Raw genomic sequence first — 27528 nt, 5'->3', positions numbered from 1 at the left:
GCTCTAGGTTAACAAATGAACACTTGAATCACATTGTTAAATGTGCTGCTACTCAGGATTTGAAACCTGATATCGACGCACTTGTAAAGGCAAAAAGATGCCAAGTTTCAGGAGCCAGCAGCAGCAAGTAGACTGCAGGAGTGCAGTGAGAGAGAGAAAAAAGTGTGATGACACGACATTTGTTTGCACTCATGAATACAGATCATTAAAAATAAGATTAATCTGGTTTCATATTAAAGACAATTAATATTGTGCAGTATATTCTCAGCTTCAGTAGGCCCAGCCTAGTAGTTTGAGCTGATGTAGTATAATCTTATTGCCCATGCACTGCTAAAACTTTTCTTTTGTATTTTTATTTATTATTATATATTTTTATTTATTATTATTTCAAAGCAGTATGACAATTAAGGCAAAACATTTTTTTTCATAGCTCCCACTTGAGTTTGTTTAGTGTGGTGAGTTGGTTCAGGTGTAAAACTGCATTCACTCAACTGTTAAAATAAACCAGTTGTTAACACATTCAATGCCAAACATGAAAATCATTTTTTTTCTCCATTGTTTGTGAATAAATGTGTTGTGCTTAGAAAAGATCCCTTGTCATCCGTGATTATAATATGTAGGGTGGGCTACAAATGTAGGCTGAATGATAAAGCAAGTACTGAAAAACAAAACTAAATAGTTGGAGTTGACATTCTTTTACTGATCCGGCCCACCTGAGAACAGAAAGTCTGGATCCGGCCCCAGAGCCTAACTGAGTTTGACATGCCTGGTCTAAGTCATCCTCGGTATAGTGTACATGTTTCTCTTTCTGGCAGGAAGAAACTAGCACTGCGTCTACAGGAAGCAGAAGAAGCTGTGGAGGCCGTCAACTCCAAGTGTTCATCTCTGGAGAAGACAAAGCAGCGGCTGCAGGGAGAAGTGGATGACCTGATGATGGACATGGAGAGGTCCAACGCTGCTGCCGCCATCGTGGACAAGAAGCAGAGGACCTTTGATAAGGTTTCACTTCCAAGACCTTCCTTGATACATGATGAAGATTCATACCATCAAGCTGTGCAAAATCTTCCTGCAGGTTCTCGCTGAGTGGAAGCAGAAGTACGAGGAAGGTCAGACAGAACTGGAGTCAGCGCTCAAAGAAGTGCGCTCTTTGGGCACTGAGAACTTCAAGATTAAGAATGCTTTTGAAGAATGTCTGGAACAGCTGGAGACTGTCAAGCGGGAAAATAAGAACCTTCAACGTATGCCTCTGTGTAGATTACTGTATCAGTCATCTAGGTCATGGCAATGTTGAATCGAGGCAACATGACTCTTGTTACTTGGCGAAATCTGACTTTTAGTCCATCGGAAATATATTGGGAGAGATGTCAGTATGTTGATTTCCAAATTTTGGACAGAGAGGATTGCCATTTTGAAAGAGATATGAGACAAGTCCTATATGCCAAACTAAAAAAGTCCTCTCTAAACAGAGGAGGAGGTTTACAACATTTGTTATCGCCTGCTTATGACAATGACCTAACATTTCCTCCCAAAAGACTGCTAGCTAGTCCTTTTTCGGCAATCTCATTGCCTCAGGCAGGTCACTCCTCCGTCTTTCCATGTTAGTCCTGAACGTCCAGTATCGTATCCGTGATGGCCTTGATGACTGAGATCCTGGGCAGTCACCTTGGCTCTTGATCTTGGTGTAGATGTCCTGCAGTTTTTGGTTGGGAGTGGATAGGCGTGAATCGTGAAGTTGTCTAAGGCGGTAAAGACGCTTGTTGCCTCAATTCAAACTTATTGGTCCTTCATTTCGCCAGATTTTGTGCAAAACCTTATTAGACTTGTACATATTTGAAGCAAGGCCAACCTTCTCATTCCAGAGGAGATAGTGGATCTCGCTGAGCAGCTGGGAGAAATGGGGAAAAACATCCATGAGTTGGAAAAATCCAAGAAACAGGCTGAGCAAGAAAAGTTGGAAGCCCAGACATCTCTGGAGGAAGCTGAGGTATTGAGAAAAAAATGCAACTCTCGGCAGTGTAGTCCATCTCGGTATGGAGCTCCGGCACTTCTAAAAATCTCACTTGAGCATTCAGGTACTTCTCAACATGCAAAGAACGTACTATCAGCGTTCCGGTACGCTCGACAACGCATGTTTTTATCCCCAAACGCTGTTCCGGTGTGCGCTGCTCATCCACGGACTTACATACAGTATGGAAGTCCTGCGCTCATCACATTAACATGCGCACGTATACTCCAGAACTTTTACAGATCTCTTCTTTGTGAAAGAAGCATTACGTCATTCAAGTCGGCCGGTGTAAACGTGATGCCAGCGAACCCGAATGCATATGTTGAACTATAGTTCTTGAGCTAAGAATGTAAATTGATACAATATCTGCCAAGTGTTTTACTTAACCCAAAACGCTTTATTTGTGGCTCAAAAACAACACAATCCAACGTGGCGGGTAACGGCTAAAACAGCACACAGCACACATGCGGGCGTTGCTATACTAACCCCCTAGCCGCGCTTTACGTTATGTTGGACTACTGTCCTAAAGTCCAGTTGCACATAGTCCTCATATGACAAAGAAAATGAAATAAAAACTCTACCATGCTGTCCCAGCTCAAAGCTTCAAAAAGACTATGGTCAGACGGTGGATTCCCAGGCTGATACAGCACGGATGTAAAAATAAACGGCTGCTCATGCTGTAGCGAGAAGTGAAGCCTGCGGCAGCCATCTTTCGTTGCCACACCTATCTGACCTACTCTAGTTGAACACATTATTTCCGCTGCGTACTTTTCACGTTATTTTCTTCCTTTATAAGGAAGTGTGGCGTACCGTTGTACCAATAAGTATAAAATAAGTGTGGGAGAAGCTCGAAATGCAGATTTCATCAGAAAGAATGTAAATATAAATTTTCTCTCAGACGGTATTTTTCCGAGTGCTACTCAGATTGGTCTGCATCATTCAGAACCCGTGATCAGAAATATCAACAAAGAAAAGGAAAGCAGAGCACTTAAGGGGGGGGGGGGACAATCGCCGTGAAATGTAAACCTAACTTCTGAAAGTCCCGACTCACAATACTGAGATAATACTCTGAATGGTTGATTCATTATCCCATACAGGGATCCTGGCATAAAACACCCACGTATAAGTGTTTTCTGTGTGTGTGTGTGTGTGTGTGTGTGGGGGGGGGGGGGGGGGGTGATTTTATATATTGGAAGAGTACCGGCACTTATTTCTATCAACTTAAAACACTGGTGACCACTCTTGTCTCCATGTAGGCCTCCCTGGAACATGAGGAGTCCAAGATTTTGCGAGTCCAACTAGAGCTCAACCAGGTGAAGAGTGAAGTGGATAAGAAGATAGCTGAGAAGGACGAAGAGCTCGATCAGATGAAGAGAAACAGCCAACGAATCCTCGACTCCATTCAAAGCAACCTGGATGCTGAGGTGAGGAGCAGAAATGACGCACTGAGAGTTAAGAAGAAAATGGAAGGAGACCTCAACGAGATGGAGATTCAGCTGAGCCACGCCAACAGGCAGGCGGCCGAGGCTCAAAAACAGCTGAGGAACATGCAAGTTCAGCTAAAAGTTAGTGACATCTGTGAAATGTGCACAAACATCAAGTCTACTCACTCAACGTAATGTTTGTATCCTCCATCAGGATGTGCAGATTCAGCTGGATGATGTCCTGAGGAGTAATGAGGACATGAAGGACCAGGTCACTATGGCCGAACGCAGGAGCAACCTGATGCAGGCAGAAATGGAGGAAGTCCGAGCTGCCCTGGAACAAACAGAGCGAAGCCGCAAACTGGCTGAGCAGGAGCTGCTGGACGCCGGCGAGAGAGTTCAGCTGCTTCACTCTCAGGTTTGAATATCTAAACATATGCTAGCTTTGGACAAGTAACAAAACTTTCTACCCTAATGGATTTTACAGAATACCAGTCTGCTTAATAGCCGCAAAAAGTTGGAGAGCGACATGTCTCAGATTCAAGGCGAGATGGATGATAGTGTCCAAACAGCCAGGAATGCCGAGGACAAGGCCAAGAAGGCCATCACTGATGTACGTTCATCACCAGTTTCAAACTTTCTCAATGAAGGCAGAGATGATGTTACATGCAGCATGGTTTCATTGCGCAGGCTGCCATCATGGCTGAAGAGCTGAAGAAGGAGCAGGACACCAGCGCTCACCTGGAAAGGATGAAAAAGAACCTGGAGACCACCGTCAAGGACCTGCAGCAGCGTCTGGACGAGGCCGAGAGTCTCGCCATGAAGGGTGGGAAGAAGCAGCTCCAGAAACTTGAAGCCAGGGTGAGCAGAATGTTGTCTTAACCTGCTGAAATACGTAAATCTTTGTGTGGAGTCAGTCTATGTAGATTTTCAGTCATCCAGGTCTTTCAGAAAAAAGACAGATGTAGACCTGAAAAAGCCTTTTGCGTTTTAGGTGAAACATCTTGAACAACCTGAAAGCGTTGCGCTGCCATTTTGCTACCAATCAACCGATGAGGACTTTCTCTAATCAGTTTCAGAGAAATGTTCTCATGACTCTCTATCTGCACTTCCAGGTGCGAGAGCTGGAAAATGAGCTGGAAGCGGAGCAAAGACACAGCTCCGACACTGTGAAAGGGGCACGGAAGTTGGAACGCAAGATTAAGGAACTCACCTATCAGGTCAAGTAGAAGGGATAACGCAGTCATCCCTCAGTAGTCGCAGCAGTTAGGGACATGCCACGAATGGCGAAAAGCTGTAACTGAACCCCTCCTCAAAATGTATACATTATTATAATTGCCTATATTAAAAGTTTAAACCTTCAATACAGTATACCCTACTATGATAAAAACATTTTAATATTATTTCAAACTAATCTTAACATTAAAGAAAATGGCTTACAGAGGATTTTACTGAGCTAAAATGCTCTTGTAACGTCACCCTCACAGCCCATAAATACAATTCTAAAGCAAAAACGAGGCCTTTCGTTCTGTCATTCCTCCTTGCAGACTGAGGAGGAAAAGAAGACGGCCATGAGACTGCAGGAGTTGGTGGATAAACTCCAGCTGAAGGTCAAAGTGTACAAGCGGCAGGCTGAAGAAGCGGTGAGTACGTGGCCTCTCACCACGCCAGCCATGTTCTTGGTCTGGTTGGTGACTTGCTCTCTTGATGTTACGCAGGAGGAGCAAGCCAATGCCCACATAACCAAACTGAGGAAGGTACAGCATGAGTTGGAGGAGGCCGAGGAGAGAGCTGACATCGCAGAGTCCCAGGTCAACAAGATGAAAGTGAAGAGTCGGGACATGGCCAAGGTGCGACAATTGTGGCCATTTAGGTGTTCACCACAAAGGTTCTTAAACTCTTTGCATGATCCTAGTGATATTAAACTACCTTGTGTAAAGGCCACTAGAAGTAAAAAGTCGCCTATTTGAGAAAAAAAGATTAAATGTAAAAAAAATAATAATCTCATATTTTTTTAGGAAAAAATGTAGTGATATGGGACTTATGGGTTACTTTTTTTTTGTTTTTTTAAAGAATAAATGTCACAAACTTTCCAACAACAGACATATTTTGTCAAGACCAAATTTTTCAGTGTTATGTTTTCGTTTTCTCAAGGGAAAATACCTGTATTTTTTTTTTTTCTTTCCAGAATATAAACAAGGATATTTTGTTGGTATAAAATGTTGTAATCTTACATGTATAAAATGTTTTTTTTTCAAGAATGTCATACTCTTTGCTAGCAGAAAGTCCTATTTTGTCACAATATTATGACCCCCTAAATGCTATTCAGGGGTAGTGAACCCCGGCCCCTGAGAGCCGCTGTCCCGCCTGTTTTCCATGTCTCCCTCCTCCAACACACCTGACTCGTATTATCAGCTCATCAGCAAGTTCTGTCGAAGCCTGATATTGATCCTGTTCATCAAATCGTCTGTGTTGGTGGAGGGAGACATGTAAGACAGGCAGGACAGTGGCTCTCGAGGACCAGGGTTCCCTACGCCTGTGCGATGTGAATGATTTTGTTTTGAACATTTCAACTTAAATATTAATTCTATGTTTAACAGAAAGAAACGTAACCAGATTCAGTTGAATTAAATGGAATATTAAGTGATGATAGGTCACAATCATTTAAGCCTTTAATTGGCCTAAAATCAAGTACTGCAAATGTTTTATCATGTGTGTATTATTGGTGCACCGAAGGATTGCACTTCTTTAAAATGAGACATTATTATTTATTTTAATTTATTTTTTGGGTCCCTATTTTACGGTGGCTGGACTCTTTTTAAGAACCACCGTGTTAGTGTCTAGCTAACAGTTCTTTGTTTTTTCACAGAGCAAAGACAGCGGGGAGTAGTCATCGCTGGCAACCATCCTGAAGACGTGTGCTGTGCCTGTGAACAACTATAAATAGCCTGCGACATATTCTTAAAATAACATTTACATATAGATACACGTTTGAAGCGACTGAAAAGTTCTTCTACACTGAATCAGTTAAAATCGTGACTTCATCTAAAACACAAAGATAACGATGCAGTGAATTGTAAAATTTATGATTTTATTATTAATTTTTTAAAGTCTTCACTTCCACCATCCTGTTGCCCTGATTTAGCATCTAAAAATCGGCCTACTTGGGAGAACGGCACAGTTGAGACAGGATTAGCTGCAGGGTTAACCACTTCAAATACAGTGCTTGAAAGTTTAGCCGGGGTATGTAAACTAATGAGCGCACTGTACGGTGAGAAAAAGGCTTAATATCCATAAAATCCAAAATACTGTAGCATTGCTTGATGTTTTCAGAGGTTGGAGTTGACATGAGTAGAGAGATGTGCATGTAAATGTTGGTGACGATTCATACCATTTTTGTGTAATTGAGCGAGGTTCAGTTTTCGTACACTTACAGTTGTGCTCATTAGTTTACATACTCCAAGGGTATGTAAGATTTCAAGCACAAGTGTATGTACAATACTATGTACTTCTAGTACATAAGGATACCAGGGGTTCTAAAACGGTTCCAGGAACCCCTTACAGGGGACAAATTTCACCATAATTCCAACGCCAATTAAACACCACTGAGCTGAGGTTGAGCAGAAGCTTCATAGTTCATACCTCAAAAATCATCACTTTTCAGGAGACAAAAAAAACAAAACAAAACCTGCACATTTGATCAACCAATAACGCACATCATCAGAGAGACGAGAGCAGGCCATCGTTTTCTAAACACTTTAGATTGGAGAAATATTTGTAAACATACACACATGTAGACTGACCAATATTCTAAATTTGTGGGTGAAAAAAATAATTGGCCAAATTGTGACATAAGGATGTTTTTGGCCTGATGCCAGTGATAACTACCATGTGTACCCTTAAATGCCAAAGAAACTGTTCATTTTTGGAACATTTCAACCTAGATATTTATGATGTTTCACTAACAGGTAAATGCTGTTGGGATGTCAGATTTATGTGATGATACAATATGTCTCTATCAAATCAAAAGTTCCACCTTGGCTCAGAAAGATCCTACTGGCCCTGAGATACTCAGAAAGCCACCAGGGAATCTATGGACTTAGTTCTTTTTGGTGCAATCATTGGTCCAACTCAACTTCCCACAGTAAATGGAGTTCTTCAAAATGTTGCTGCAGTGGCCACTAATCACTTCAGGTGATTAGCTTGCTGCTCTTTTGAAGACGAGCATGGTAAGGTTCCAAATCATCATACAATCTATTTAAATACAATGCTTTAATTCAGTAGTGGATGTATGTTACACTAATTGCAATAAAGTCTTTGTGCAAAATACATATAACCTTTCATTTCCCTGTTAAATAAACTCCAATATGTTATAGTCTATAAGGGAAATAATATATGAGTACAGTCAGTAACTACAGTGTGGGGATAGTTCGACAATAGGGTAACAACAACAAAAAGTTCTACAATGTTTATTTTTCTAAACATGCACAAAAAAAGCAACTACATGAAGGAACAATTACAGATGATTAATACAGTATGAAACCAACTACGACGTAAGGCGGACATTAAATGATCATACTATTAAACCGAATGGTAAGGGAAGCCTTGTGTAGCAAGCTAGCATTAGTGAGCAATGTCCATGAAATGTGTACTGTAGATTAGACATAGTAACTAACCTCATTGGTTTGGCGATTAAGCAGTGGTGGATGTTAGGTCCAGACGCCTGGGATTATTGTTATTATTATTATTATCATTATTATAATAATGGGGTATATGCCACGCAAGAGGCGGGACGTGATTTTGTACATCAGTTTATTTCCGGTCCCGGTTGCGAACGCGCAACCGAGGGGCACAAAGTCGGAAGCACAAGTATTTTTGACGCAACCCACACGACGCAAACTGAACCGGAAACAAAGTGTTGTGCAAAAACCAGTCCCGCCTCTTCCGTGGCATATACCCCATTTAATTGACACTGTCGTTACTTTCAGTATTTAAGGCAGGCTACCGTAGAAGTGTTAGCCTATCAGATGCCAGCGCTGTGCTGCTAGGTCATACGAAATCTACCCAACCAATAGATAATTTGACCAATCATATTTGGAGTTGGTGACATCACTTGCAGGTGTCTATGACGTACACATTTTCGCGTCCTGTGATTGAATGATTAGCGTGCCTACCAGTCAGTGTGGCAAGCTGTGGAGAAAGTGTACTTTCAAGTTTGCGCCACACAGTGATATATACTTGTTGGAAGAGAGGCATACACTGCAACAGTCATTTGGGTCTCTAGAGGGTGAATGGTCGAAATACATCAGATTTTGTGAGTATTAAATGTTTATAATTTACTACATAATTGTTTAGTATTTTTTAGTTGCTACTGTTGCTTGTGTTACGTGTGTGCGCACGCGTGTGTGTGTTAAATGTGTGACAGTGTTTGGGATTGTTTTTATTATTATTAGTTCACTATTTTAATTCACTATAAACTGACTAAGCATGCAATAATGTGATAACGTGGGGGCAGTCGTGGTGGGCATCTGGGTCCACATTCAGCTACTCTCCTTGTACTTCAGGTGGCTGAAACAACATCAGAAGGAGAAATGTTAACTACTGTGGTGGAGGTGCTAGGGCTAGCAAACCCTCCTCTGCTTTCCTAAACCATTATCAGAAGCAGTGACCTACATTTAGAACTGAATTTCTGATATTCGTTTCATCAAATTGTAGTAATGTATTACGGATAGTCCATTCTCTTCACTTTGCAACATTTGTCTTGGCTGCACTGGTTCCATTATGTGTAGCCTATGTGGACTATATATATATATTTTTTTCAATCAGTTTTAACTTCTGTGTATAACATGTCAAACTAATCTGCTCTTGCTTTTTAAGTTGTGCTGGCCCATGGAACTTACTAGTAAGTGAACCCCCATATCACTGCCGTTGGGCCAAAACCTTGTATCTCTGTAGTCGTCACTTCTCAGGAGACCCCAAGAATGGCGTGCTTATTCAACTATTAACATTGTATCATCAAAGCGAGCAAGCCATTTTCAACAATTTAGATTGGTCAATAATTTGTAAAAATGATACCCACACGTGGACTGACCTAAAGTATAGATTTTTTTATTATTATTTTTTTAAATATCAAACATGTCTGTTACCTTCGCCCCAATGTCACGGGTCTTGGCTCGCATCTTGTTGGCAAGCGATTCGGCCACATCAGCTCTCTCTTCGGCCTCTTCCAACTCGTGCTGAGACTTCCTGAACCTGGCCATGTGCATGTTGGCCTGTTCCTCCTGTTGGACGTATGAAAAGACAATAGAGTAACAAGGTAATAAAGTGGCACCTTGACTGATGAGAAAAGAATTGAAATGCCATTCGTGTGTTGCAGACCCCTAAACAAATTTAGGTGTGTTTGATGAAAAAAATAAAAAAATGCAGCTGACTGAGCTGAGATGGCATTGTACTTACAGCTTCTTCAGCATGACGTTTGTAGGCCTTCATTTTGATTTGCAGCTTGTCCACCAAGTCCTGCAGTCGAATGTTGGTTTTCTTGTCTTCATCAGCCTAAAATAGATGTTTCATTCAGCAAAGACCTTCTCTGAGCAGAATAAAGCCACCAGAAGTTTGAAAGTTTACCTGGTAGCTTAGTTCTTTGACCTTTCTCTCATATTTGCGGACTCCTTTGATGGACTCACTCGAGCGCTTTTGCTCGGCTTCCAGTTCAGTCTCCAGCTCACGAACCTGATTAAGCACATTTTAGTGAAGACAAAGCTAAGCTAAACTGATAACCGCTTTTGTGGCCCCGAAAGTGTCCGGTTGATATGATACACATGGTTGTACCCTGGCCTCCAGCTTCTGCATCTGTTTCTTTCCACCCTTCATGGCTAAGTTCTCCGCCTCGTCCAGACGGTGCTGCAGGTCTTTGACCGACACCTCCAGGTTCTTCTTCATCCTCTCCAGGTGGGCACTGGTGTCTTGCTCCTTCCTCAACTCCTCAGCCATCATGGCGGCCTGCAAGTACCACAGCGGCAGTGTTCCAACTTCAAGCATAGATCCCAACAGGATCCTTTAAGGTGCTATCTCACTGAGCGGCAAATAGTGAATGTTGGAATCGTCAACTTTCCGTATGAATGTTGCCGAACATCCAGGGGTCGTTTCTGTCATTAGTGACATTTAACAACTTTTAGCGATGCTTAGAGACAACACGAAATGATTGGAGAAGTATTTGCGAAAGAAAGATGGTGACTATTAGGAAAACTATTTGGGACAGTACTGTGAAGATTAGCCACTCCTTTGCCACTGTTTGGGAACTACTGGGACCTTTTGCTAACTCCAATAGCAGGCGAATCTATGGAATCTATACTGCTTCAACACCACTCTCTTTTGCTATTTGTGTCATTTAAGCCCACATCTCACTGAGGAGCGCAGGCCTGTAAACGTGTGTGCACATAATGAATGTTTCAGGCTTTGTTCACTTGCAAAATTTTGCAAAGACACTCGTTAGACACTATCAAACCCTCTTTATACTATCAAATAATTTTTTCCTGTTGCAGAGAAATTTTGAATACATGCAAAATTTGATGGCAACAAAAAAAATGGAAAAAAAGCATCTCACTATGTGCACGCACCCTTGCAAGCTTGCATCGCTGAGTGAGATATGGGCTAATCTAATGAATTAATCCAAACAGGCTCTGTAAATCTTTAGGTGCTCCCTATTGACGTTCTTCTTGTGCCTTGAAGATCAATATAACCCGGGATTTACACCGGATGCGGTTGCGGTGCGGCTGCGGTGCGGTTGCGGTGCGTTCCGGCTACGCAAGCAATTAGATTCCATTCATTCGAATGGTGCCGTTTACACCGCTTGCGTGTGCGTTGCGTGTCGACTGCGTCTCAGCTGCGGCGTGCCGCAGCCCTTCCGCAAGGATAGACCTATTTTCTATTTTTGCCGGACGCCGCAGCGGTAGGCCTCCGGCAAATGGCAAGCTAGCACAAAACACATCGAGCGGGACAGGAAGACCGAGGCAGTTTCAAAATAAATTTCCGGTTACCTTTCAAGATAAAACACTCGCCAGCTCCTATTTCGCAAGCATGTTAGCAAAACGTGATGTGGGCGTAGACGGGCCTGGAGTTAACGTGCGAGGTGCTCATTGACGGTTTAGACACCAGCGAACATGGACGAGGAGAGGTTTATATTGGAGGTAGAAAGCCACAAAATAATAAAAGTCCACCTCTCTTTCTGCTTCTCTGTTGAGCACAGACTTTCTGTGTGTTTGTCGTTGTTTTTAATGCCACATGATCGCGCGCGGTCACGCGAGACACGGCGGGAGCTGCCGGACCGCAGCTGTGCGGAGCCGGTGTGGATTGGCCAAAAAATTGACGCGTTCGGAGCACGCAGTCAAGACGCACCGCACCGCAGCCGCACCGCAGCCGCACCGCACACGCAATCGGTGTAAATCCCGGGTAAGAATGGGTGAGATATGTCTTATGGCCGTTTACAAATGCGTATGACTGTTTAGCAAACATTTGCAACTGTTAGTGAAGTAAAGGATTGAACATGTTCAAAATATCTTTGACAAGAAAAATACTGTTTGCGGCAGCTTTACTGTTTATAAATGTTTGCAAGTTTTTACAAACACTGACGAAACCTAAAATTCGTTACATTTGCAAGCATTCGCCACTCAGCGAGATACAGGCTTGAGAAACTGCAACAAAGAAATGCAACTTAGCATTGTGTCTGCTTTAGTTTAGTTTGTGTTTTACATTTTAGATGTAATTTTAGTTTGGCTTTTAATTCCAGCTTTTAATTCCGGCTTTTAATGTCTAAATCTTTAGACATGCCATAGTGGTCGTTGTTTACATCTCTCCTCATGCCACAGTGGAAGCAGCATGTCAGTAAACTACAAACACAGCACCTTGAGGCTATGTTTTATTTTCTGGGGACTTCAATTACGTGACATCGCGCTAAAAAAGAAGTGAATATATCCCTTGTAGATGAATAATGTATTTCCTTACATCAGTGATGGCTTTCTTGGCTTTCTCTTCCGCATTCCTGGCCTCCTGACTTGCTTCCTCAATCTCACCATGAAGCTGGGAAATATCTGTCTCTAGCTTCTTCTTGGTGTTCAGGAGACTGGTGTTCTGTTGATACCAAGCCAGTGATGAAAATACTCATAGGAGACTACATTTCAGTGATTCAAGACGTGATGAAAACCACCTGAGAATGAAGTAGTCCTGCACGCTCGCTGGCATCAATCAGCTCCTGTTCTGCCAATTTGCGGCTCCGCTCCGTCTGATCCACAACTGCTCGAAGCTCCTCAATCTCAGCCTGCATCAAGCCCGTCCTGCGCTCCATCATGGCCACCTGCTCCTTGCTGTCATCTTGAACTCGAAGGGAGTCATCTAGGTGGATTTGGGCATCCTGACAATGCATTGGAGTTTTTAATCAGAATGGTATTACCTCAGCCTCGATTTGGGCCAGGAAAACCCCTGTAATATCAAACCTTCAGTTGCGTTTGCACGTTCCTCAGTTGTTTCAGAACTTCAGAAGCCTGCCTGTTAGCATGGCCCAGTTGGATCTCCATCTCGTTCAGGTCTCCATCCATTTTCTTCTTCACTCTCAGGGCGTCATTCCTGCTACGGACTTCGGCATCAAGAGTGGATTGCATGGATTCTGTCACTCGTTGATGGTTCTTCCTCAGCTGGTCAATCTCTTCATCTTTCTCCGCCACTTTCCGGTCCACGTCAGCTTTGACTTGGTTGAGCTCCATTTGGATGCAGAGTATCTTGGATTCCTCTTGCTCCAGGGAGGCCTGAGCAAGTGACCATTGTCATAATACTTTGTAGTTTGTCTTGTTTCAAACATTTGATGACATCAGGTATGATGCTCACCTCCGCTTCTTCCAGCGCAGTTTGCATGTCAGATTTTTCCGCTTCCACACTCTTCTTGAATTTCTCCATTTCATGGATGGTTTTCCCACTTTCTCCTAGCTGTTCTGTCAGGTCTGTGATCTCCTCTTAAGTTTGACAGGAGACAAATGTCATGAAGTGATCTCAAACATTGATTGTTACTTATTAGGCTTACGATGGAGGTTCTTGTTTTCCCTCTTCATTGTCTCCAGGTGATCAAGGGCTTCCTCGTACGAATTCTTCAGTTTGAAGAGCTCCGTGCTCAACGATCGAGATTCCTTCTGAGCACCTTCCAGCTCAGCCTGAGACTCTTCATACTTTTGCTTCCACTCTGCTAGAATCTGAACTCAACAAAACATGATCATCCTCTTTATTAACGACAATAGGTATAGACATTGACCACTCTGCCTTATGATCCACATACCTTGTCAAAGTTTCTCTGTTTCTTGTCGAGTGTGGCTGCTACACTGTTGGACCTTTCCACGTCCACCATTAGGTCCTCCATTTCATTGTGAAGTCGCTGTTTAGTTTTCTCCAGCGAGGCACACTTTGAGTTCACCGCCTCGATTTGTTCCTCTGCCTCTTGGAGACGCTGTGCCAGTTTTTTCCTGTGGAAGATAACATTGCGGATGCTCACTTAGCTGAATCATTCGAAGTGTGAGTCTGAGCTTACTTGGCCTCCTCCAGCTCTTCAGTACGTTGGATGGCATCCGTCTCATATTTGTTCCTCCAAAGTGCAACATCGGTGTTGGCTTTGGACAATGCACGCTGCATCTCTGCCTTGGCCTCCTGCTCCTCCTCGTATTGTTCACGGATGAGGTCGCAGTCATGACGAGATGATTGTAGGCTGTGTGCCAGAGCATTCTTGGCCTGTGGATGTGTATATGTGACAATTCACCATGGTGTAACACATTCTTCTGAGTAGCAAAAGGTGTTGGCACCACAAATAAACTCTTTCTGTGTCATTTGACCAAGTCGGCGCCATTGAAAGAACAGAGGAAATGGGTTTAATGAGTTATTTTCTGCATATGGGATGGCATGTGAAGCCTCATATTGAGAAGGGAACACTCCACTCATTAGCAAGCCTTAGGCATGGACAGCAGTTGTGATCTTTAATCACCTTTGTTTCCTCCTCCATGAGTCTTTTGAGATCATCAATTTGTGAGGTGAATCCCTGCTTTCCTCTGGTCAGCTGGGATATGACGCTCTCTCGCTCTTCCAGTTGTCGGGATAACTCAGCTACAAAAGACAAAGATTTTGACTTAGTTTGACAGTATGCAGTTTATTCAGCTGCTGAGTGTTCATGTACCGTTCTCATTTTGAAAACGGCCCCTTTGATTGGTGAGATCTGCAATGTTCCGACTGTTTTCATCATTCTTGGTCTTAAACTCCACTAGCTGGTCTTCAAGAGAGCGGCAGTTCTTTTCCAGGTTGACCTATTCAAATGCAATTAACAACACATCAGGATACGATGTGGCCTCGGGATTCTGATATCTTACACGTCTCTAACCTTGGTTTTAGCCACAGATTCCATGTTGGTGGCCAAATCGTCAATCTCCATCTTCAGCTCACTTTTCTCTTTCTCAAGTTTCTGCTTGATTCTCTGCAGGTTGTCGATCTGCTCTCCGAGCTCAGCCATGCTGTCCGCGTGCTTCTTGCGCAATGCGGCAGACGTGGCCTCGTGATGCAGTGTGGCCTCCTCCAGATCGCGTCTGATTTTCAGAAATTCCGTCTCACGTTTCTTATTCATCTCAATCTGAGAGGCGGTGGCTCCTCCGGCCTCCTCCAGTCTCTCGCTGACCTCCTCGATCTCCCGGGACAGGTCAGACCTCTGCTTCTCCACCTTGGCCCTCATCGATCGCTCAGCTTCCACTTCTTCCTCCAGTTCTTCAATTCGAGCCTTGAAACAGGAAGAGTTAGATTATGATGGCGGACTCACTATTAGTATGTCTCATGTGTGACTGAAAGCATCTTTACATGGAGCTCCTTCAGCTTCTTCTGAAGCTGGTTGTTGATTGTTTGCTCATCTGCAATCTTGCCAACCAGCTGGCTGTTTTCAAACTCTTTTCTATGGTGATGAAAAAACCATGTCAGGTGTCGGGTGCAACCTCTCCCTCGTCCCCTCCTATATCCACTTACTTCTTCATCCTCTCCTCCGACTGCTGTTTATCATTTTCCGCATCCATTAGGGATTCTTGTGTAAGTTTAATGTCTCCCTCTAGCTTGCGCTTCATCCTTTCCAGGTCCATGCGACTCTTCTTTTCTTGCTCAAGGGAACCCTCAAGCTGTAGAGCAGTGAGACAGATCAGACCGGCTTGTTTGGGAACATCAACATTTAGCGACCACTCACGTCATCCACTTGCTGCTCCAGCTTTGACTTGGCCTTCGTCAACGAGTTGACTTTGTCTTCCTCTGCTTGAAGGTCATCCATGGTCTGTTGGTGGGCTTCTTGAAGGGCCTTCTTCTCTTTGCTCAGCTTGCTGATACTTTCTTCCTGGCCCGCCAGCTCCTCTACGAGATTTTTAACCTGCAAAATGGATCACTTGCAGCGTTGTTCTGATTATAGTTTGAATTACCTCGTCATAATACATTATGCAGTGCAATGTCTACACCTTGTTTTCAGTGGCATGCTTCTCTTTCTCCACTTTAGCCAAAGTGATCTCAAGGTCGTCAATGTCTTTCTTAAGCTCAGAGCATTCGTCCTCAAGCTTTCTCTTCTTGGCGGTTAAATCAGCATTGATTTCCTCCTCATCCTCCAGCCTCTCTGTCACCTCTTTGAGTTTGGCCTCTAATTGGATTTTGCTTTTAATCAAACCCTCACATCGTTCCTCTGCATCGCAGAGGTTCTCCGAGTCCTGAGGAGGAGAGAATTTAGGAAACAGCACAAACTGTTTCATTAGATTTGAGGTAGAGCGAAACTCACAGCTTGCACTTGAAGTTGAAGGTTATTCTTCTCCTGCAACAGAGAAACCATTTTCTCCTCCAGCTCCTTCCTTTTGGACTCTGACTTGGCCAGGTCCTCCTTGCATTTAATGAAGTCTTCTTTCATGGTGGCCATCTCCTTTTCTGTCTCTGCGCTCTTGAGCAGAGGCTTTATCTTGAAGAAGAGCTTCATCCATGGCCAGTGTTTGACATTCATGAAGGAGCGCAGATTGTATTGTAGAATCCACACACAATCTCTGTCAGATATGCATATCACACATTTTGGTCTGTGCAGAAATCATTTCATTTTCATACTGAAAAGGGATTTATCATCATACTTTTGGGCAATTAAGTTGGAATATTCCTTCCTCATGAGATAACCTCGACAAACAGCTTGTGTCTGCGTCACAAGAGAAGCTAGTTTTTCATCTCGCAGTTCCTCCAAATTTCCAAGTAGGCCAGCTTTGAAAAAGACCTACAAAAAACATCAGTTATAACCAATATATGTCCAAAAAGATAAGCCAAATGAGCCAGAACTCTTACTTTTGTAGAGCCAAAACGATATTGAGAGTGATCAACATCAATGGAACCTAGAAGCTTCTCAGAAGCTTTCTTGCCATCGATGAACTGTCCCTCTGGAATGGCGCTGGCATTCAAGATTCGGTATCTGCTCATTTTGGATTAAGACTATTAAAAGCTGCAGTGATTTAACATGACACAAATTTTGTCAAATTACTAACCTCTGCTTGAAATCAGCATAGATAATCCTGCTGGGAAATCCCTTTGTGCAGATGCGGATCCCCTCCAGCACACCATTACAGCGCAGCTGATGGATGACCAAGTTATTGTCCATGATACCTGCAGGAAAGAATTGTCAACCTTACCACTAAGTGAATTATGTTACTTTTATCCTAAATTGCATCTGAATGGTACCTGGTGTTTTAACCTCATTGGGAATCAGACAACGTACAAAGTGTGGGTGGGTGCTCCTCAAATTGGTCATCAGTTTTCCGAGATTTTCCTGAAAATAGTAGGGTAAGGGTACACATCCTCTTAAGGGCGGTGGTCCATGTAACATATACAGTATTGTAGTCTGTTATGCCAACGTAAATTTTTGGTACCCTGAAAACTGCAGAAACTGTCTGGAAGGAGCCACCCTTCTTCTTTCCCCCTTTTTTCCCACCTTTGTCACCAGAGTCTACAAAACACAAATGACATGTTCTGATTTAAGAACACTCAGCTGGAACATGCACGTCACTGAACAGGTTTTGTACCTCCTTCAGCCCCAGCAAAGGAGGCATAGAGGAAAGACAGCAGTTTCAAAGCGGACTTCTGGTATAGTTGCACCACAGACTCATTCAGCGGGTCCTTGTTTTTCTCCAGCCAGCCACTAATGTTGTAGTCCACCGTTCCGGCGTAGTGCAGCAGGGAAAAGTGAGCCTCTGGCTTGCCTTTGACCACTTTGGGCTTTTGGAAAGCATTGTTTTTCCCAAGATGTTGGTCATAGAGTTTGTTCTTGAAGGAGGTGTCTGACGCCTTGGGGAACATACACTCTTCTTCAAGGATGGAGAAGATGCCCATCGGCTGGTGATTGGAGAAAGAATTGGAATGCTGCTTAACAGAAGCCATTTTGTTCACTTAGCATATTATCCCACCTTTTCAATGAGCTCAATGCAGGCTGCCAGATCCATGCCAAAGTCGATGAATTCCCAGTCAATGCCTTCTTTCTTGTACTCTTCTTGCTCCAGTACAAACATGTGGTGGTTGAAGAACTGCTGCAACTTCTCGTTGGTGAAGTTGATGCACAGCTGCTCCATGCTGTTGAACTGCATGAGCGGGTTAACTTGAGCGTAGAAGCCGCAATATTAATAAATCAAAATCAGCATAGTTTCCCCAACTCACGTCAAAGATTTCAAATCCTGCGATGTCCAACACTCCGATGAAGAACTGTCGTGGCTGCTTGGTGTCCAGCATCTCATTAATGCGTATCACCATCCACAAGAACATCTTCTCATAGACCGACTTGGCCAGGGCACCAACTGAATTGGCAACCTCAGGTAAGAATTGCTTACTTTAGTACTTTAACCAGAGTCAACATTTTGTAGATATTTTTGTTCTCAATAAAGTAGAAGCATTAAGATGTGAGCAACAGAGGACATAGCATTTGCTGTGGTGAGGCAACTTGTAACCATACATGAATAAGGTTGATTGAACAGTTAACTGGCTGGTTAGTTGGCAGTCAATATGAGACTCATTCATCTGAGATGACAGTGTGGTACCTGGGGGACAGTCTGGCCCTTTGTAACGTACTCGTTTCCCACTTTGACGCGAGGATAGCAGAGGCCTTTCAATAGGTCAGCGGAATTCAGCCCCATAAGAAAGGCCACTTTGTCAGCCACTGAAACACAAAACAACAAACAGCAACCGTGTGTCTATCTGTGTTGCTTCACTGTTAACGCAAAGATCACGCAGCCTCACCCTCAGTGCCGTCGGGCTCCGCCTGTTCCTCTCGCTGCTTCTGCTTGAACTTCATGTTCCCGTAATGCATCACAGCCCCAGTCAATTTGTAGATGGACATTTTCTCTTCATTAGTAAAGCCCAGGATATCAGTGGCGGTCTATTGCATCAAAATGGAGTTCAGATGGGATGGCGAAAGGCATTTGTGCACCATTGAATGCAGAGCTAGCTCACATCTGTCGCCACGAGCTCTTCTTTGTCGTCAATGCTGGCCACAATGATTTGCCCCTGACTTATCAGAGGGAAGTCGTACGGGTTTGTAGATATGAGCAACATTTCTGCAGCGACAAAAAAAGTAAGCGTATTGCATTTCTTTCAATATCATTCATCATCATCGCCATACTTACCTATGAGCTCTGGTTTGTGTCCAGTCATTATCTGATAGAAGATGTGGTAGCTTCTTTCTTGCGACAACTGGAACGTCACTCTCGACTTCTCCAGCAAATCTGGACCGAAGAACATGTGAGACTTGATAGCTCAGCATGGGATGAACATTTCCGTTAGGAAAGATAAACTTACATGTTTCAATATCAGCTGAAGACAGCTTCCCCGTTGTTCCAAAATGAATTCTGATGAATTTACCCTGAAAAATTAAGAATCTTCTAACAAGAGAGAAAGACTACAATTGTAATATACCAATACAACTTCACCGTGTTGTCCCAGTGAAACACTGACACGGAACATAGGCAGATGAAGGACATTCTCTGAACATCTCAGTATACATATATTAACGTTATTGCTACAGTATCTGACAACTATGGTTGTTTTTGACATGGGACATTTGTAGTTCAGTCAAATACTTACAAAACGCGAGGAGTTGTCATTTCTCACGGTCTTGGCGTTCCCAAATGCCTCCAGCAAAGGGTTTGCTGAGATGATTTGATCCTCCAGCGTTCCCTAGAAAACACAAGCATCAGATCCTGAAATTTTCTCCCCGACGTTGGTGAGTTTGACTCTCGTACCTGGATCTTTCCAGATGTCTGTTCCTTCTTTTCACTGCCTCCAGCCACTGCGATTGTCGCAAAGTACTGGATGACACGTTTGGTGTTGACAGTCTTGCCTGCACCAGATTCTCCACTGTGGAAACAGAGCGGCACGTTCATGCACAGTGGGAGCTCCAGATGCCCAAGAGCTCAAATTGGAGTTCATGCAAGTGACTCACGTGATCAGGACAGACTGGTTCTCACGATCTGGCAGGACAAAAGGCAGTTTCAGTCAATCCACAAAGCATACAGTGATGTGAAAAAGTATTTGCCCCCACACTGATTCTGAACATTCACCTGTGAGCATGTTCTGATAGGCATTATCAGACACTGAGAAGATGTGAGGAGGAGCCTCCATGCGCTTCTTCCCCCTGTAGGCCGACACCACTTGCGGGTCATACACCGGCAGCCACTTGTACGGATTCACCGTCACACAGAAGAGTCCAGAATACGTCTGGGCAGGGTGGTAAGGTATGTCAATTTAGAGGCAAACGCTGGAAATTCTACAAAGACCTTAGGCTTTGTTACAAGCTCACATATATCATCCATGCTGCATAACGATCTTTGAGGTTAAACAGCACAGATGGCTCGTTGAGGTGCGTCATCATGGCCATGTCCTCGATCTTGTCATACTTTGGAGGGTTCATGGGGTGGCAGTCTTCTTCTGCGACTGTTACTGTCTAGAATGGGCAAAAATCAATAACTAAATACACAAAACGTTCCGAATATGTTATGTTAAGTAGGTGAATGGAAAACTTCTCAACAGGTGTTTGATCCAGAAATAGTTTCAGTCATAATAAATTGGTTAGAGTATTTCTTGACGTCTTTCAAACAATCATTTCTCCTCACCTCATTTGTTTCCGTCTTCACGGTGGCTTTGCCACCTTCTTTCTTCTGCACAACACCTCGGACGTACAGGTCCTTGGCGTCCGGCACAAAGCAGGCCGTCTTGGAGTCAAACGGTCGGTTCTGCGCCTCCAGGCGCTCCTTCTCAGGTTTACGCAGATAGATGGAGGCCGGCCCATACTGGGCCATCTCGGCATCACTGCTCATGGCGACACCTGCGGATGAAGTTCTGCATAGGTGACAAAAGAACTCACACTCTGTACTTTTAATTCCGAGTATAAATTTTTTTGTTAAAAAAATACTGCTAAAAGTATTGTTTCAACTTTTTTTTTTTTTTTTTACATAAAGGTTTTAAGAATGTATAGACTCTGAATGAAATGTACAGAAGTACCGTAATAATGAATGAATTGATGGTACAATACCTTCAGATAATGTGGCACAAGGGGAAAAAACCTTCCTTGTTTATGAACTTAAGGCTTTTATGCTACCCTGCGATTGGCTGGCAACCAGTCCAGGGTGAACCCCACCTACTGCCCAAAGCCAGCTGAGATAGGCTCCAGCACCCTCCACGACCCTTGTGACAAATAAGCGGTCATGAAAATGGATGGATGGATGGATGGATTTTATGCTACCAAAATGTGTTCCAATAGCTTTGCTAATGCTGCGAACTGACTTTTAGGCTGGCAATTAAAAACAAAGCGCGTTCCGCACACCAATGCGCACCAATCAAGCAATTCTCTTAAATCAGGCCATGGTATTGAAATGTCTTGCATTTCTTAATTTGTTCCACTCCTTTGTATTGCTGCGGTCCCTTTTTCTCGACTCGATCTCACATCCTCCGCACTGGGAGGTGGACGTGCTAACCATGGCAGTCATCCACCATGCCGCCTGTTTTTAAATCTAAATTTAAATTTAAAACAATTGGATGACTTTTTTCTTTGCTTTTTTCATTCATGTGGCATCCATGAAAAATATTAAATAAAAAAAATGGGCCACAGGACTGATTTGGATTGTAGTATTGAGTTGGTTGTGTTTGTTAACAAGCATCAGTAAAGCTATCTTCTTTCAAAAACCGAAAATCAAGCAATTGTTCATGTTTTTGGTTAGATTTCAAAACAAATCACAAAATAATGAGTCACTTTCTTTTCAATTCTTTTCAAAAACTAACATGGGTTACATGGATATTACGTGGATTGACTTAACCTCTCTCAATTTACATCTTTTACGCCTTGTCGTTATTCACAGAGGTTGAAAAAAAAGTAGCCTATTTGACAAAATAAGGAGTACAAAGTAGTTGTTTGTTTTGTAGGGTAAATAATAATAAAAAGACATCAGGAAAAAAAAAAGTCAAATACAGATGGATTCCCCATCACTGAAGTTTAGAATCAACTCACCAAAGAGTCCGGGTGATGCAGTCAACTGTGCTTTTGGTCTGAAAGAGAAGCTTCAACGTGAGTCAATGAGCAGACAGCAGGAGCTTTCTTTTATCTGCATCATGTGCTGGACACGCAAAGCAGAAATTCCAAATTTGGCAATGTGACTTTTCTAATGTCAATCCGGCCGCATTATCGATCTTGGCTGTCTTAAAATGGCTCTTCCGGGGTCTTAACGGCAAGATGTCTTTGGCGACAGGCGATGATCCTTCAACTCTATTTTTATGTTCAGTCATGGCATTGACATCTTGACTTTAATATACTCTTATATCAAATGAATGTTCCCCACTAAAATGCCATTCATCTTTTCCAGGCACCTACCAAAAAAAGTTGTTTTATTTATTTATTTATTTATTTTTTTAGTAAAAGTAATTCAGCATTGCATTTTTTTACACAGTAAACTGGCAGGGTGTCACAAACTACAACAATAACCAAACTCACAGATGGTCAAAACCAAATTGCAGAGAAATGCATCACTGGTAGGTAAATCACACATTCACAATGACTACAAAGGGGTGGGGAGGGGGGGTGGGGGGTGGTGTTGGATATGGGGGGGTTTGCTATACAGGGGTCTGTGCAAGTTGTCACTGGTAGTCTTCAAAAGTTTGAGTTTGGTGTTAGTTTTTGAAGAACACATCATTGTTGTTGTGACCTTTGCCGGAAGCTAAGGCCTCTAAATCCAAGAAAGGGGTCTTGAAGGAGATGGAGCAGGTGGTTCTTGAGTCCAGCGTAAAAAGTTTAAACCATGGCCAGGGGCATTTTGAGACCCCCCTGGGGGCAACAAGGACGATGGAGTCCCCCCTATCTACTACCTTAAATAAAAAAAAATAAAAAATAAATAAAATTAAAAAAACTCAGGATGCTGGATAAACAAAGACTTTTTTTCCCCCTCTACATTCTCTTTTATTATGTTTGTTTCAGGATTTTATACAACACAATCGTGGATTTCTTAAAAACTACAAAACATTTTTTGGTGTTTGTGGAGTGTCTGGAATGGATTAACAGTACTTTGATTCATTTCAATAGTAAACATTGATTTGATATACCCTGATAAACTGCCAGTAAGTGTTTTTCATGAAAAATTACGGTTGGTTCCCCAACTATAAATAGATGAATCTGTCGGTGCCAAAGCACGAGTAAGTCCACTGTATGAAAAAAAAAAAAGAAAAACAAAAAGAAAAAAAGCGGCCTTCGAATATAGTTTTTGTCTTTTTTTTTTTCTTTTTTTTTTATGTTATGCTGTGGGATTCTTGCTATGTCAAATAGATTAATAAAGTTTAGGAAACACTGTGATTGGCTGGCAACCAGTCCAGAGTGTACCCGGCCTACTGCCCAAAGCCAGCTGAGATAGGCTCCAGCACCCCCCGCGACCCTTGTGAGGAATAAGCGGTCAAGAAAATGGATGGATGGAAGTTTCGGGAACACCTCATTATAGTCCACTTGAAAGATTTATTGTAGCAACCCTGAACCAAGGTTAGGGGACCGCCTTGTTTCCAAGTTAGAGGGTGACTGTGTCAGCCAGGAACACATGTGGGCCGCATTTAGCTAAGGAGAGTGTGGGAAACCTAAGCTCCTGGCACGAGGAGCACAAGGTGCGGACGGTGAGTGTGAACAACATTGGTGGCCCTGCATTTGGTTCCTGGGAATTTAATAAGGACTTAGTCACCTTAATCCAACTCTTAATCGCGCCACCATCAGGTCGCAATTATAGAAGCCATCAATATCAATAAATGTGCAGATCACAAGAGATGTGTTTTGCTAGTCGAAAAAGTAACCCGTTTTGTGCTGGCCAACCTATCAAAGGACACAAAAATGCCGATGTCATCGAGGGCCAGCATTCTGCCTCTGTGAGGACGAACTTGATGTCAGAAAATGTAAAGAAACAGTCCCATTGCTAATATAGTTGACGTTCAATGGGCCCAAACTACTGATTATGAACGCCCGGTGCAGATTAGATTACCGTAACATGGCAACACATTGAGGCTGAAAAACACACAAAAAAAACCTAACGTCCACATACTGTACATGTTTTGGAAGAAGTGTATCACAACTTTGTTCATTTTTGTGAGTTTGCTCTTAGGGTCACCAGGCCGGTCAGCCTGCTCTTGATTCTGGCCATCCGACGCCAGCGAGCATGCTGACAGGTCGCCAGACGGCATTTGTCCTCTACTTGTTCATCTTGGACGTTAAACTTTGCCACTCACTCGTCAGCTCAGTGCTGACAGTCGCAGGTGTTCGGCCGTAACTTTAACTCTTCTTCTGGAATTCCTCACGCTTTTACTTTGGTACTTGAGACGTAGTGTTAATGATGCTGTGACGGCACATCTTCACAAATTCACCCAAAGTGAACCCCTTTTTAAGCTATCGTTCACTATCTATTATTGGACTCTCCATTTGTATATGTTGCTACTCCATGTGTGTTCAAGTAGCAACCCAACAACATTTCCCTAAAATGGTAGTCTGTCAAATGTTGTTTAAAATGGACATTGTAACCTGAGCAATGCACCAAGAATTTTGAAGATCTGATGATGGGTTCAAGAGGAATGGAGTTGGGTTTTTTTTGTTTTTGTTTTTTTTTTAAATATAGAAAATATGGTTACAAAAAAATGCAAATTAACCCTTCACTCACACAAACACCACACGAACTGGCACCGAAGGCAAGCGAGGAGGAAGAGGATTTTATTTTCAACAATCAAGAAATGAGAGGACGGGACGTGAGAGGACTGTTGCCAAGACTGTGACGAGGTGTGGGTAGACTTGGCATGACATGAGACGAGACTTGGCTTGAAGAGGCGAGACTTGGCATGACATGAGACGAGACTTGGCTTGACGAGGCGAGACTTGGCTTGACGAGGCGAGACTTGGCATGACATGAGACGAGACTTGGCTTGACGAGGGGAGACAACACGCTTGGCTGGGAAGATGTGGAGCGAAACACACTTGGCTAGACAATGTGAGGAAACCTGACTGTGGCGACGAGAACAGAACTTACGACAGGACAGGACAGGACAGGAGAGGAGAGGACCAAATGGGACACAACAGACCGGAACACCAGGCAACCTAATAGGTACAATACTCCAACACGGAGGGAACACACAGCACAGACTAAATACATCACACTGACGAGACACCAACAAGACACACCTGTGGAACACAGCAGGCAGAGGGCTCTAATTGGTAACACTTATGCCGATGTCAGACTACACGAAAACAGCCCGATTTCAGCCCGACCGACGTGTCGCGGACAAACGGGGCATGTCGTAAAGGATTTTGGGTTGTCTTGACGTAGCGTCGCCCGTGTAATGTGACACGTTCAACGACTGGTCGCCGGTTGTCCGGGACGGTTCACGACCATCACGACGAAAGTAGAATTTTTGCTCGTCTTGACGCATAATGTGACATACCTCGGACGTCGTCCGTTTGGTTCCACAGCATTGACCAATAGCGAGAGGGAGCGAAACGTCAATCATACACTGAACAGCACTTTATAGCTCTTTATATTTATGTATACATTTGTTTATTTATTCGTTTATGTATTTATTTATTTATCCCCTGGATATTTCATGGGATGGGGCCAGACAGGTGCATCTCGAGGGGAAAAAAAAAAGGAAAAAAAAGCGCCCCGCTGCAGCTGCATAGAGCGCGCACGCATCCGTGCAAGCCGTCAGGCCGGTCCCGTCGCCATGGGCGGGCCTTGGGGGTCCGTGCCCGCCCTGTCAGTCAGCTGTGCCCGCCCTAACAAGATGACTCACCAACTATTAGTCCTATCAGTCACACAAACTTGCGCCTTCTGTTTTAAGTAAAGCATGGCGTGCCAGCCAACCACATACCTCCTTTCAAGTTTGGTTTTGATTGACAACTAAGGCTAGCCAATTACAATCCGGATCACGAGGGCTGGAGTGGGGTGGGGTGACGCGCGCTCTGCAGACGTGCCTTAGCCAAATCTACTTCCGGGTAGATAGTACGCATTTGCCGGCTCGCGCTGGGACAAAGACTGAGCAGTGAGCACGTCGTGCCGCTTTAATGGGAGCCACCAAACGCCAAACCTCGATCCAGGATGACACAGTTGACATCAATGGGAATCCTGAGTCCACTGGTTACGTTTACAAGTGAGTGGCAAACTTTTATTTTAATTAGTCAAGCCACACAGCACGGATGAATTGTAGCAATACACAGTATGCTGTTAACAGACCCAAGCAGTCACACATACACAACAACTATGGAGCATAAAATTATTTATCACTAAAGCAGTTGCAGTACAATGTGAGTTGAATTCTCTTTTTTTATTGCCAAGTTTGTTCATGTTGATGACTGTCACTAAGTTCTAATTAAAAAAAAAAAAAAAACAGCACTTTACACATCCTTTTGGATTGATATTCTGCTTAGTTTTTTACTGAACACATATGTTGCTTCTGTATATCATCGACATAACTCAACCTTATTTCTAAATCACTTTAAAACATCAATTGCTGCATACAAAGTGCTGTGCATGGAATAGAAATTAGTCTTTTAGTAGACACAAGTGAAACAAAATAACACAAAATAAAATTAATTCGAGTAAATATAAGTAGATAAGTATACACGCAAATAAAATACTAAAAAAAAAATAATAATCTGTACAAGTATAGAAATAAAATAACACAAAATACAGAAGGCAGCATAAAAAAAGTAAAATGATGTGAAGTCTCATGCTGAGTCAAAGATCAAAGAATAGAGATGTCTGTCAAAAATGAAAGGAAATTTTGTCCATATCGTACAGCCCTAATCCAACACGCAAATGAAGGCAACTGCTAGCCAATTCCAGATAGAAGGGGCTGGGTCACAGAGTCATTCATTCGGACATAGTTGTTTACAGAAGTGACGAGTGGATTTGTTTCAAATGAACTTTTGAGTTGAATAAATGCAAAATGAACTACACATTTTTTTTTTCAGTTTGTCTTTTAGATTTCAGATTTCCGCTTTTAAGTGACAGAAAATATTTCTGAGCACTTTTGCAGTTGTCACAATGCCACTGTTCAACCTGATGAACATTAGATTTAGGTTGATGAAGTGTGCCCCCCCCCCCCCCCCCCCCAAAAAAAAAAAGGTAATGCCCCCCCTACAATTTCTTTCTGGTGACGGGTCTGCGTCAGGCAACGGCGACATGAATAGAGGACCAAAATATATTGTAACTGTTGTTCTAATAATTTCAGAGATTTGGGCATATGAGTAGGGATGGGCACATATTTAGTGAGGATCGATCACATTTTCATATAGTCGGGCCAGGCCTCGCCGCCTTAACTATCATCCGCTCTCACTTGAAAGTTTCCCCCCTCGGAGTGAGTGGCCTACTGTCCAATGCACCGTACTAAAACAAGTCAAATATGAATAAATGAAGCAGTAAAAAATACTCAAACAATATAATATTTCAGTGTTTGATAAAATAATAAAACAAGATGTCATCCCGCAAATTAATGAACAAAATCAGCTGTATTACCCCGGCGCATATAGGCCTAAATAAATTA

At 43.0% G+C, this 27528-nt stretch overlaps 2 protein-coding genes across 2 annotated transcripts in view; one reads left to right on the top strand and one right to left on the bottom strand.

Moving 5' to 3' along the window:
• LOC144024858 (myosin-1-like) overlaps positions 1–7657 on the top strand; it is a 28854-nt gene extending 21197 nt beyond the window's left edge. The window contains exons 30-40 of the mRNA XM_077531066.1: positions 816–999; positions 1073–1238; positions 1860–1984; positions 3262–3570; positions 3644–3847; positions 3917–4042; positions 4120–4290; positions 4545–4649; positions 4977–5072; positions 5148–5279; positions 6299–7657. Of these exons, the coding sequence (XP_077387192.1) occupies positions 816–999; positions 1073–1238; positions 1860–1984; positions 3262–3570; positions 3644–3847; positions 3917–4042; positions 4120–4290; positions 4545–4649; positions 4977–5072; positions 5148–5279; positions 6299–6319 (1639 nt within the window). The 3' untranslated portion in view covers positions 6320–7657. The remainder of the gene's footprint in view (positions 1–815; positions 1000–1072; positions 1239–1859; positions 1985–3261; positions 3571–3643; positions 3848–3916; positions 4043–4119; positions 4291–4544; positions 4650–4976; positions 5073–5147; positions 5280–6298) is intronic.
• Positions 7658–8963: 1306 nt separating this feature from the next.
• LOC144024842 (myosin-4-like) lies at positions 8964–20798 on the bottom strand. Its single transcript, XM_077531065.1, has 39 exons — positions 20595–20798; positions 20282–20425; positions 20043–20199; positions 19925–19952; positions 19725–19839; positions 19567–19659; positions 19282–19345; positions 19110–19208; positions 18937–19040; positions 18724–18862; positions 18525–18643; positions 18148–18297; positions 17901–18071; positions 17520–17829; positions 17367–17443; positions 17179–17266; positions 16986–17103; positions 16789–16912; positions 16584–16720; positions 16247–16502; positions 15936–16178; positions 15674–15850; positions 15463–15608; positions 15301–15391; positions 14834–15223; positions 14633–14759; positions 14444–14562; positions 13997–14193; positions 13748–13931; positions 13499–13664; positions 13306–13430; positions 12918–13226; positions 12632–12835; positions 12430–12555; positions 10258–10428; positions 10054–10158; positions 9886–9981; positions 9576–9710; positions 8964–8997 (listed from the first exon to the last, which is right to left on the bottom strand). Exons 1-39 carry the CDS (start codon positions 20796–20798, stop codon positions 8974–8976), a joined length of 5832 nt encoding a protein of 1943 aa, XP_077387191.1. The 3' UTR covers positions 8964–8973.
• Between the last annotated feature and the right edge of the window lie 6730 nt (positions 20799–27528).

Source organism: Festucalex cinctus, chromosome 1, assembly GCF_051991245.1.
Source record: "Festucalex cinctus isolate MCC-2025b chromosome 1, RoL_Fcin_1.0, whole genome shotgun sequence".
In the NCBI taxonomy this organism is placed as follows: Eukaryota; Metazoa; Chordata; class Actinopteri; order Syngnathiformes; family Syngnathidae; genus Festucalex; species Festucalex cinctus.
This window is presented reverse-complemented; position numbering and strand designations above follow the sequence as displayed.